This window comes from Coptis chinensis, unplaced genomic scaffold (genome assembly GCF_015680905.1).
Source record: "Coptis chinensis isolate HL-2020 unplaced genomic scaffold, ASM1568090v1 utg2340_pilon_pilon, whole genome shotgun sequence".
NCBI lineage: Eukaryota > Viridiplantae > Streptophyta > Magnoliopsida > Ranunculales > Ranunculaceae > Coptis > Coptis chinensis.
This window is the reverse complement of record NW_028238126.1, coordinates 224,263-236,958: the sequence shown is the minus strand read 5'-3', so window position 1 is coordinate 236,958 and position 12,696 is coordinate 224,263. Positions and strand designations below refer to the sequence as shown.

The following is a 12,696-nucleotide window of genomic DNA, read 5'->3' as shown; positions in this document are numbered from 1 at the left end:
AATGAAGGAGGGATACCGGATACCTACGTGCTGTATGTTTATAGCAGTAATAATGTAAGCGTATGGTATATATTTGATATAATAAATAAGTAATGACTTTCTATTTGGGCCTTTGGTGCTGGACTGCTGGGGGTGATTACTAACCCTGGTTGACAGGATTGAGTTTACAATACATGGATGATCATGCAAATTTTCTATGCCCAGAATGGGATGATGGTGAATCTATTTCGTCTTAATTTATGTACGGCTCTCCTTGTTGAATTGGTTATTCTCATTCGTTGCATTGGAAAAAATTTAGGAGCAATTTTACCTGCTCTTTATTACAATATGTTCTACAAGGATGCCATCTCAGTTGCCCTCACAATGAACGTCCAAGGCTTTTTGGAGCTTTCCTTGTTTCAAGTGTTGAGAAATCTTCAGGTACAATAACAAACCCTGCAAAATGTCAGCTCTAATTCTTGGATGAATCTGTTTATTTCAGTGACCCATGCTTCTAACAGTTACAAATCAGCGTTATTAACTTTTGACAAATGCTGTTTTTCTGACATGCAGATAATTGACCACCAAAACTTTCAAATCATGATCCTTTCATTGTTAGTCGTAGAGGTGACTGAGCTGAGTTTTGATTGCGTCTTTTAGTGTGGTGACTGAGTTTTGATCAACTTCAGATTTGTTGGTGGCTTGGTGGTGGTGAATGGTGATCATAGGCTCAGGGAGTCACGGCTCTTTCAGTTTCATGAAATTTGTTCTAGCTAGCTAGAGAGGAGGACATTTTTCTTGACTAGCCATAATTGTTAATTTCAGTTTTTTTTTTATCCAAATGGCTGTGCTCGTATTTGTAACCTGAATTTGAACGCTTCTGATGCCACACCTAATCTAAACTAGTCCGTTACACTTGGAAGGAGAACTTGCTAATTTGCAATGGAGAAACTACTCAACTTGGTTGTTTAATAAGTGTGTTCGACACTGCCACTTAATTTGTTGGAGCTAAACATCTTCACTTCAGTTTGAGTTAAAAAACAGGATTTAGCCAATTTAATTGCCCACCCACGGTCAACAAAAAGTCAAGCGGTTAGCGGTCAAATAATATTGGACCAATTCTAATAAACACAATAAGTCAGGGACCAACCAATCAAAAACAATACACAACAAAACGCGCGAGTCTATTTTTTCAAGTTTTCTTCACGTTTCAGCTCAGCTTGTGCAAGAAACCATTTCAACAAAACCAAGAACTAGAAGAACATCATCACTTCACAAAGAACACTCATCTTCCATCTCTGTAGCTTTTAATAAGTTTCTCTGAAGCTTTTAGGTACTTGTTTTTTCCTTTCTTGATTGGGTGTTGATCGAATTGAAAGAAAATTGAGGTGTGTTGGTTGTTAGGTTTAGGATTTTTATTGTTATACGCTTTAGTTAAGGGTTATGAACGTATTTGTAGATCCTAATTGTGACTGCATTCACTTTAGACATTCTTGGTTGTAGGCTTAGGGAATTTTCCAATTATGAGGAAGATGAAGAACCATGGACATTATAATGAAAATTTGGTGTGTATCTCAATTTTCTCATTAAATATTTTAGGAAATTGTTGTAGAAAGTTATAATTGAAAGTTTGGCGAAATGAGAATCAAGCACCTGGTGCTAAAGAAGGCATTTTCAATGTCTTGGTAATGAAAATAAGATAGAATGGGCCAATAGGGTACGGTGTTATAATGTTTCTGTGTCTGAAGAGGGTTGTTATAAGAGATTCGAGCCTGATCATGGTTTAAATAGTTGTTATGAATTGACATGATAGTTTGTTTAGTGACATTTATGACATTCACTGTTATATCATGGTGTTTGTTCCTGTGTTAGAATGATAAATGGCTTTATAGGTTATTTATACTCCTTTGTAGACAGAATGACTTGTAAGTTGTAACTACACCCTTATACAAAAATTGGGGTTCTAAACAACTTCTATATATATATTTTTATAGGGATGACTAATGTAGTTGGCCTAGTCTACAATGCCATCATGTGCGAGCACATGATGAAGAGTCATATTGAAAGTCCAGAAAGATTAAAGGTGATTTGGGATAAGCTTGGTGCAGATGGACTCCAATCTAGGTTCGCATCCCTATTTTATGTACAAATTTTGTAATAGTACCTCGCCGTATTATATAGTTTTACTTATTTATATATTGTTAATGAGCAGATGCAAGTTCGATAAGGGTGTAGCAGCAGACCACAAAGACTTGATTAAAGTTCACTCCAGGGACTATGTCAAAGAAATAGAAGGACTTCACTCCAACCCTAACAGAATCAGTCTAGGTAACAAGTATGATTCGGTTTATTTCCGAAAAGGGTCTACATCATCTGCCATTCATGCTGCGGGTTCAGTCCTTCGGGTAATTCTTTTGTCAAGTTTTAATAATTTCCTTTCAAGTGTTCTATATCGTTTGCGTGTTATCTGAGAAGAGATTTTCTCTTAGGCATGTATCAATGTTGCTGAGGGAGCTTGGATGTCTGGTGTGGCAATAGTGAGACCTCCTGGGCATCACGCGATGCCAAAGAAGGCCATGGGGTTTTGTTTGTTTAGCAATGTTGCTATAGCCGCTACTTGTCTTTTGGAGAGGGTATAAATTTCCACTAAGAATTAATAACTGTTAAATTTTTTGGTTTAATATTTAGATAACAATAGTCAGACTCTTATGTTTGCAGTAAACATGAACTAACCTATAGTATTACTCAATTCAGGAGGATGTCAAGAGAATATGCCTGGTGGACTGGGACGTCCACCACGGGAATGGGACTCAGGATGTATTCTGGAAGGACGACAGAGTTCTATTTCTATCTGTCCATAGGTAAACATGTATTCTAGAGATAATGTGTTTTTTGTTAACACTTTTATTAGTATGTATTGTGGTTTTAAGGAAATGGGGTTAGCTCAAAAGGTGTTTGATGAGTGGGAATTTGGATATTGTTTCTTGGAATAGTTTGATTGGTGGGTATGTGAAATTGGGTGTTTTAGATATGGTTAGGAGATTGCTTGAGACAATCTACTATTAAATGTATGCTTTAAATTGTCTCTACCATATTGCAGGTCAGAAGATGGAAGATTTTACCCAGGAGGGAGGGATTTCATTTATAAGGATGGTGATTATACAAAGACGGGAGAAGGTCGTGGTGAAGGTTTCACAATAAATATCCCATGGAAAGCTGAGGAGCCTGGGGAGCAGTATGGGGATGCGGAGTACCTTGCCGTGTGGGATCGTATTTTGATCCCTATAGCAAGGATTTATAAACCTGACATCATACTTATTTCTGCTGGATTCGATTCGGGTAAGTTAAATAATTGTTAAAAGAGAATTAGCCTTATATATATAGATATTGTTTTTTGCTACTCACAATTTCTGTTAATTGACAGCTTCTGGCGACAAAGTAGGAAATTGTTACATCACACCCTCTGGATATTATCTCATGACTAAAAAGGTTTGGACTAAACTATTTTTTTCCCCTAAAACCCTTATAGACACGGAAGTTGCAAAAAGTCTAGGGTGCTCTCTCTCTCTGTCTATCTTTTTTATTATTGATATGAAGTAAACTCAAATATTTATTCTGCCCCCCCTTTCCAGTATATCATTTAATTCACTTAGCACCTATTTTTATGGTTTTATTTTAATTCATTATTTTCTATTAGGAGCTTTTGTTTCCAATTTTGGTTATGAGAGTTTTCGGTCTTTCAGCTGATGGAGTTTGCACAAGGTAAAATTGTGATGGCATTGGAGGGGGGATATGAACTAGAGCCCCTAGCAGAATCTATGTGCGCCTGCGTGAAGGCTCTTCTTGGAGATGATATTACAGAAGTTGTAAGAGGTCTACCATGTAAATCGGCAACTGATGTGATCGATGAGGTAATTTTGTTAGTTGCTTTGTCATTAGAGTAATGCGTGTCTTAATGTTTATGAATGAGTATAAAACCTTTGTTATGTCAGGTATGTAAACACTTAACTCCTAAATGGCCCATTCTAAAAGTACAAGATCCAAGAGATGCAAGTGTCAAGAAAAGATCTAAAAGAGGAGCAAACATTACTTCAGGTGTCAAGAAGAAGAAGAAGAAGCTTACAAATAAGAAAACATTTGACTCATACAATATCTACATCTACAAGGTATTAAAACAAAATAATGTTGATATTGGGATCTCTAGCAAAGCAATGAGTATTATGAACAGCTTCGTGACGGATATGCTTGAGAGACTGGTAGAAGAAGCAAGGAGACTTGCTCGCTACAACCGGAAGCTTACCATCACACAAAGGGAAATTCAAACTGCTGTTCGTCTCGTTCTTCCGGGTGAATTAGCGAAGTATGCCATCAATGAAGGAATTAAAGCCACGACAAAGTTTACCAGTTCTTAAGAGCACAAGCCCAATCTGGGTCTCCTGATCTTATACTACTGAAGTTACCATGATTGATTCTCATGCTCACATCTCCTCTGTAATTCTCTCTGTATCTCTGCATTCAAATTTGTCCATAATAAAGTTTTGTTCATAATGCTAGCACTGTTGTTACTAAACTTTACTCCAAAGGCTGACAGTTCTTTATTTACAAGAATGTGCTCATGATCCTTTACATTTATAAAATTGCCCCAGATTATTGTCCTTGCTCAGTTAATACAGAAAAAATAAGTGCGCATGAGTCATTTTTCACAGGTAATTTGTTTTTCCCCAGATTTTCTTCTTGTAGCTCAAGAATAAAGTACTTAGCTATCTCGTTAAAAAATGTCAGTTTTCCTAAAAGTATGGAGAACTAGAGTATTTGGAAACAATAGGAGTACAACAATCGGCTAATCCACACACAACACATCGATCTGGACGTAGTCCAGAGCAGGTGAAGGAAAGAATTGGCGAGCCTAACCATAAAAAATTGGTGAAAAAATTTACTCAAACACACAGTCCACTTATCTGGATCCGGAAGTGATTTACTTAGAAACTAAATAGTGTTCCAAGAGATCCGTATTGTCTAGAATAAAACACGAAATAAAATTGTAATGGTAGTCTGCTAGAGCGAAAACTTAGTTAGATATTTATATTCTACCAATGTGTGTGCTTTTAGAAATCTATTGTACTGCATTCATATGGACAACCTATGTACACATACTCAACTATGTTGCAGGCCGCATTCATATGGACAACCTATGTACACATACTCAACTATGTTGCAGGCCTTCACTTTTATATAATCTCATTGTAGCCTAATGGTTCCATATATACTGCGTTTGCAGGCCTTTTTTATTTTTATTTTCATCTGAAACTGGTGAAATGCAGTATCCATGCTTATTAATGTAATCCTCGTTTTTGAATAACATCTGATTTGTATCTCACTTACAGTACTCAGACGACCTTCCTGTATTTCCTTCTATTTCAAGTACTACACCAAAACCTGTTGTATGTAGATAAAAGAAAACAATAGAAGACAAGGACAGAATAACAGGTAATAACCAAGGCGCGGATTAGGCTGTCCTTAAGGAAAGATTTAAGCCCCTTCCAATGGTGCAGAAAGGCAACGGGGCGTCTTCCTCACAGGATTCAATGGTTAACAGCAGCCTGACTTTGCACTAGAACAGACTACCCTCTAGAACAGCAATATAACTCTCTCTGGCGGCTGACAGGAAGAAGAGAAGAAGAATAAGACAATCAATGGTTTCTGTTTCTTTGTATAGGGTGAGGAGAAGGTTGTCTGGTCAGGACGAGTTCTGTCTCTCTCTATGCGTCTGGACAGAATGGGTGCACTCGAGTTCTATCTCTCTCTACGTCTGTAATGGATGCCCCTCTATGGACACACACTGCAAGGTTCAGAATGGGTGCACTCGAGTTCTATCTCTCTCTACGTCTGTAATGGATGCCCCTCTATGGACACACACTGCAAGGTTCTCTAGGCTTGAATGCAAGAGTCTGTTGGTTTGGCTTTGATGAAAATCTCCCTAACTTGGCCTTGCTGTCAGACTTTGGTATGCAACAGGTAACTTATCTTTGTCCTTCCTGGTTTAAACACTCTTATATCACTTGATTGTAGCTTATTTAGGAATGCTACCAGCCTACCCCTACCCCTCACTGAGAATATTGGACATCAGGGAAAGAGTCTTTAGGCTGTTGTATAGAGCTACTATTTACGAAAATCCTAATTGGAACCGATTTGTTCTATATTTAGGCATGTTCCAATCTAATAGCCATTATTCACATCACTGCTGCATCCAAATCAAATCTTATTTCTTCACGATCTAATTAGAGCATTATTTTGCAAGTGCAAAATGCACAAATTCAATAAAAACAGTTAGAAACAAATTTGCAAATACTTAAAATGAACTCTAATACTGCTCTAACAGTTCTTCCAATGGAAAATTATCTAATAACCAAATATAATCATAAAGTTAAGAGTCCAAATGAGTAGCTGCCATCACCATCATTAATAATACACAATTCACCATAGTTAAAAAGAACTGAAAAATACATACTGCTAGGGTCCTCATTACTGGTGAACTCATTCGAGTTCATTCTCAGAGAATGATAAAGGCAAAAGAACCCATACCTACTAATTTCTGCATACCTTTCTAAAGATGATGATGCAGAAGTAAGAGTTTTCATCTCGAATTTTTATGTTTTTTTTTTTTATTTGCTCGGTATCTCGAACTTTTATGTTTCTTATTCTCCATACACATCTCTTAAAAAATTCCCCTCCCAGATCGATGTTGAAACAGTTTCGAAGATCAAGATATTCAATCTGGGGACATCCATCGAGAATGGCTTGCAAGCCCCTATTTGACAGTGTGCTTTCAACAAGACAAAGGCGATGTAACTGAGGCAGGTTTTCAGCAATAGCAAATGCCTCTTCGTCCCAATTGGCCTTCCACTTCCATAATATTCTGTTCAAATTCAGGCGAAAATATTTCAAATTCTGGCAAGAACGACCTAATTCTTCAATCACTTTCCTCTCAAAATAAACTTGGGACAGTACAAAGTCTTCCAAAAGATCAAGTCTTTTGAGAAGAGCAATGTATCCATTATCTGTCAATAATGCCTGAAATCCTAATCGAAGAGATTTCAACGGATTTGATTGATCAACAATGTAGTTCACAAGCCCCTCAGTAATCCAAGAATTACCTGAGAGTTTTACCAGCTGTCCGCAGCTTCTATCCACTGCTTCCTTAGCAAAATTTTCAAAATGATTTTGCCGAGTAAAATACTTTTTTGGATCTCTAATAATTATAGAGCGAAAAATTTGGGGCTCTTTGGAAACTTCCCGCCATAAAGAACATACCTTTTGAGCATTGACTAGAATTTCAATTACCCCAAGTTTCATAAAGATCCTAATCAAAACATCTAGAGGCAAATCAATCCAGTTCCTCACTTCTTTCTTCAAAGTTTTTCTTCTTTTGATCTTTGTCACCTGTTGACAAGTTGTACTTCTTCTTTTGCTCATCGTTATGCACAACATATATGAACCTTACAGTATTTAACAATGTGGTTCGACTTGCTGCAATTTCTAGCCTGCAAACGAAATCAAATCAATGATCAGCAGGTCATCGCTTAAACTTGGACAAAAAAATTGAAAATTAGTCAAACGTGAAATCATTAGGATAAGCAAAAGTGTACACAAGCACACTCTCAAGACGAGAACTCATGCCAATACAAGAGGATGGGCACGTCCAACTAGGTTATTATGGAAAACACGCCTATGATCAATAATGTATATGCAAATATATTGATAGAGAGCAAGAGAGAGAGAAAGAGAAATTTGGTTGGTACTACAAGAAAAAAACATTAAAAAGAAGGAACACAAACAAGAGCATTCGAGCAGCCCAAAGCACAAAGCACAAAATCTCCAAAGATGGTACTAGAACATTACCCTTGATCTTGTGCCCAATGAAGATAATAACTTTTTACTCAAACCGTATACTAAGCTATAAATAAAACAAGCTGTTAGGAGTTTAGAGCCTTGGAAATCTTTACGTCGATGCTGGTGGCTTTTTTCCCGTATTAGTGGCGGAAAATAAAAAATAAAAAATAAAAATGTCAAGGATATGGTTTCTGGTTTTATTTGGCACAGGTGACTTTCATTCTACTGTTAATCATACTGGTATAATTTTGAAAAAAAAAATCTCTCACCCATAAAGTATAATGGCCTTAGACCTATTAGTTTATGTAACTGTAATTCTAAAATTCTCACTGAACTTATCACTAATACTCTAATAGACCTATTAGATGGGGTTCACAAAAGTATGGGTGGAGTCGGACTCCACGACAACAATTAAACCATTCAAAACTAACTCAGTGCACTGGAAAGTTAAAGCAGATTGGGAAAGGACTAAAGGAAGTACATGGAGGGAGGTAAATTTCGGAGCAGACTTGTGTGCAAAGAAATGAGCGACCCTAGCAAAAGGCCAGAAGCAATGGTAGGAAAATAGACCTAATTTTGTTTATAGGATAGAGGATCAACACTCTACTTATTTCAAATTTATTTCTTACAAAAACAAAAAAACTTATTTCAGATTTATTTCTTAAAAAAAAAAGTATGTTGGAGTGGTCTACCGAGGGCCCTCACAAAATGTATAATGTTTTTTTCTTTGCTATCTAATACAATTACCCTTAAGCAAAAAAAAAAAAAAAAAAAAAAAACGACAAATCAATGATCAGCAGCTTAAACTTGGACAAAAAAATTGAAAATTAGTCAAACGTGAAATCATTAGGATAAGCCATGTGTGTACACAAGCACATTCTCGAGACTAGAACAAATGCCAATACAAAACGATGGGCACGCCCAACTAGATTATTATGGAAAACACGCCTATGATTAATAATGTATATGCAAATATATTGACAGAGAGCAAGAGCGAGAGAAAGAGAAATTTGGTTGGTACTACAAGAAAAAAACATTAAAAAGAAGGAACACAAACAAGAGCATTCGAGCAGCCCAAAGCACAAAGCACAAAATCTCCAAACATGGTACTAGAACATTACCCTTGATCTTGTGCCCAATGAAGATAATAACTTTTTACTCAAACTGTATACTAAGCTATAAATAAAACAAGTTGTGAAGAGTTGAGAGCCTTGGAAATCTTTACGTCGATGAATTTCCTAGTGGCTTTTTTCCCGTATTAGTAGCGGAAAAAAAAAAGATGTCAAGGATATGGTTTATGGTTTTATTTGGCACAGGTGACTTTCATTCTACTGTTAATCATATTGGTATACTTTTGATATAAAAAATCTCTCACCCATAAAGTATAATGGCTTTAGACCTATTAGTTTATGTAACTGTATTTCTAAAATTCTCACTGAACTTATCACTAATACTCTAATAGATTACGACCTATTAGATGGGGATCACAAAAGTATGGGTGGAGTCGGACTCCACAACAACAATTAAAGCATTCCAAACTAAACAATTAAAGCATTCCAAACTAACTCAGTGCACTGGAAAGTTAGAGTAGATTGGGAAATAAGGACTAACGGGAAGGCAGATATAGTTCTAACAAGCACATGGAGGGAGGTAAATTTCGGAACAGACTTGTGTGCAAAGAAATGAGCGACCCTAGCAAAAGGCCAAAAGCAATGGTGGGAGAATAGACCTAATTTTGTGTATAGGGTAGAGAATCAACACTACTTATTTCAGATTTATTTCTTAAAAAAAAAAAAAAACTTATTTCAGATTTATTTCTTAAAAAATAATAATAATAATATGTTGGAGTGGTTTACCGAGGGCCCTCACAAAATGTATAATGTTTTTTTCTTTGCTATCTAATACAATTACCCTTAAGCACAAAAAAAAAAAAAAAAAAAAAAAAAAACACAACAACAAATCAATGATCACAGCTTAAACTTGGACAAAAAAATTGAAAATTAGTCAAACATGAAATCATTAGGATAAGCAAAAGTGTACACATGCACACTCTCAAGACGAGAACTCATGCCAATACAAGAGGATGGGCACGTCCAACTAGGTTATTATGGAAAACACGCAGATGATCAATAATGTATATGCAAATATATTGATAGAGAACAAGAGAGAGAGAAAGAGAAATTTGGTTGGTACTACAAGAAAAAAACATTAAAAAGAAGGAACACAAACAAGAGCATTCGAGCAGCCCAAAGCACAAAGCACAAAATCTCCAAACATGGTACTAGAACATTACCCTTGATCTTGTGTCCAATGAAAATAATAATTTTTTACTCAAACCGTATACTAAACTATAAATAAAACAAGCTGTTAGGAGTTTAGAGCCTTGGAAATCTTTACGTCGATGAATTTCCTGGTGGCTTTTTTCCCGTATTAGTGGCGGAAAAAAAAAAAGATGTCAAGGATATGGTTTCTGGTTTTATTTGGCACATGTGACTTTCATTCTCTCTACTTAATCATAATTGGTATACTTTTGATATAAAAAATCTCTCACCCATAAAGTAAAATGGTTTTAGACCTATTAGTTTATGTAACTGTAGTTCTAAAATTCTCACTGAACTTATCTTACGACCTATTAAATGGGGATCACGAAAGTATGGGTGGAGTCGGACTCCACAACAACAATTAAAGCATTCCAAACTAACTCAATGCACTGGAAAGTTAGAGCAGATTGGGAAATAAGGACTAACGGGAAGGCAGATATAGTTCTAACAAGCACATGGAGGGAGGTAAATTTCGGAGCAGACTTGTGTGCAATGAAATGAGCGACCCTAGCAAAAGTCCATAAACAATGGTGGGAGAATAGACCTAATTTTGTTTATAGGGTAGAGAATCAACACTACTTATTTTAGATTTATTTCTTAAAAAAAAATAAAAAAAAAGTATGTCGGAGTGGTCTACCCAGGGCCCTCACAAAATGTATAATGTTTTTTTCTTTGCTATCTAATACAATTACCCTTTAGCCAAAAAAAAAAAGAAAAAAAAAAGGAACTATAATGTGTAAAATTGTATCCATTAACCATGCGCTTTTGTAAAAGGTAGCTCTATCCTGGATCATGTTCTTACTTGTCATGAAGCCCTATCTACTAAAGATTTCCATTCAACTGTTATCCAGCTAAGACTTCTTTGCATCAATGCTTTACAAAATGCTTTTCTTGTTAATGGTAATCCCACTGACTACTTTCATCCTAGATGTGGGCCACGCAAAGGTGATCCTCTATCACCATATTTATTTATACTACTGTCTTAATATATATATATATATATACAATTTTATCTCCAAAACTCATGCTCATGCTCATGCTCGACTTAGTCACTGGAAATCTAAGTACCTCAGGAAGAGCTATATTAGCTCAATCTGTACTTAATGTTATTTGCATATAAGTCATTCTACACCGCTTGTATATTCTATTGGGCAAAGCTTAAATGCTTTAGCTACAAGAAAATTTCGAACATGAATCCTAGGTTCAACAGAGGTATCTTCTAGCGGTTGGAATAAAATTAACACTTGCAAGGATGGGTATCGTGGTATGAAAGAAAAGAGACAAAGAACAATCCAACCAATATTCAAATAGATAGACTATTTAAACGAAGCCAATGAGGCAATGAAGTATCACACTAATAAACAGTAAAGAGAAGGAAAGTGGTAACAAATAACAATACAAACTAAACTAAAATCACTCTCACAATACCAATAAAAATTGAAACTTTAGCAGCAAATAAATTCCAATGAAAAGAAACTTACAGTCTTATTCCTCACTGTTCATCCTTCCCAATAAATAAATAAGAGGACGTCTAGGGTGCGCAGGTTCCGACCAGCTTTACTCATAAATAAATATATAAATTATTTTCTCTTTTGTTTCGTTTCTGTGTACCAAACTACCAATTTTAGTATACTTCTTATTCAGTTACCTTTTCGTACTTCGATTTTCACACGTTGACAACACCCGTATAAAACAAAAATAGTTTGAGAATCGATCCTATAAACCCGGTTGTAAGAATTTGATATCTACAACCGTTTTATGGGCCAGGCTTCAGACCGTAAATGGGACCATATGAATTATAAAATAGGTGGGCTGGATACATTATTCAAGAAATTGGGCTACAGAGCTACTTCAAAAATAAAATTACTTTTAAAGACCTGGAAATATTATTTTTGGGTTTTAATACCATTTTGGACTTTTTCATTACTAAAAGTCGTTATTTTTAAAATGTTTTCGAAATTGGGAATACAAAAAATTAGTCTAGAGGAGTTAGTTATAAATATTTAGTAGTCCTAAGACTCCTCTTAAATTATTTTAGAATTTAATACCCCAATTTGACCAGAATATGGAACTGACACCTCTTACCCAACTTTACCATGAATAGACAAAAATATCCTCACTTATAAACCAGCAGAACCGACTATCTACCCAGTAACTTAGTGGGATGCAAAACAAAATTTTGATTTTCACACAAAAAAGGGTAACTGAATCAAAAAAATTAGATATGAAAAGTTACTCAATTTAGGGAACTAAATTTTCGAGAAAATTAAGTTTGTGAGAGATCAAAAATGAAGAAGACGTCAATTGCGAATCGTGATCAAAGGTATGTAATAAATTTGTTTCCAATTTTATCATATATAGAAATTTATTAATTAGTGAATTCAACGTATAGCAATTACCATCTTCCATTAATTTCTCATTTATTTCCAAAATCCGATATAATATTTTCGAAAACGTAGATGTTTCACTCACTTTCCTTATAAAGCTTTTATTTGATTGGTTAACA

The 12,696-nt window shown here is 35.5% G+C and overlaps 2 protein-coding genes across 2 annotated transcripts; one reads left to right on the top strand and one right to left on the bottom strand.

Moving 5' to 3' along the window:
* Positions 1 to 1,975: 1,975 nt before the first annotated feature.
* Positions 1,976 to 4,634, top strand: LOC147473553 (histone deacetylase 5-like). The gene is made up of 8 exons (XM_086587304.1): positions 1,976 to 2,103; positions 2,192 to 2,384; positions 2,469 to 2,612; positions 2,734 to 2,840; positions 3,080 to 3,318; positions 3,404 to 3,468; positions 3,723 to 3,890; positions 3,972 to 4,634. Exons 1-8 carry the CDS (start codon positions 1,976 to 1,978, stop codon positions 4,389 to 4,391), a joined length of 1,464 nt encoding a protein of 487 aa, XP_086443430.1. The 3' UTR covers positions 4,392 to 4,634.
* Positions 4,635 to 6,374: 1,740 nt separating this feature from the next.
* On the bottom strand, positions 6,375 to 11,848 carry LOC147473552 (putative F-box/LRR-repeat protein 23). Its single transcript, XM_086587349.1, has 2 exons — positions 11,672 to 11,848; positions 6,375 to 7,520 (listed from the first exon to the last, which is right to left on the bottom strand). The coding sequence occupies exon 2, from the start codon at positions 7,465 to 7,467 to the stop codon at positions 6,565 to 6,567; it is 903 nt and encodes a 300-aa protein (XP_086443475.1). The 5' UTR covers positions 7,468 to 7,520; positions 11,672 to 11,848; the 3' UTR covers positions 6,375 to 6,564.
* Positions 11,849 to 12,696: the final 848 nt, after the last annotated feature.

Coding starts and splice junctions, on each gene's coding strand:
- LOC147473553 (XM_086587304.1), top strand. CDS start 1,976: ATGACTAATGTAGTTGGCCTAGTCTACAATGCCATCATGTGCGAGCAC. Junction 2,613..2,733: donor CTACTTGTCTTTTGGAGAGG/GTATAAATTTCC, acceptor TACTCAATTCAG/GAGGATGTCAAGAGAATATG. Junction 3,469..3,722: donor ATTATCTCATGACTAAAAAG/GTTTGGACTAAA, acceptor TCGGTCTTTCAG/CTGATGGAGTTTGCACAAGG.
- LOC147473552 (XM_086587349.1), bottom strand. CDS start 7,467: ATGTTGTGCATAACGATGAGCAAAAGAAGAAGTACAACTTGTCAACAG.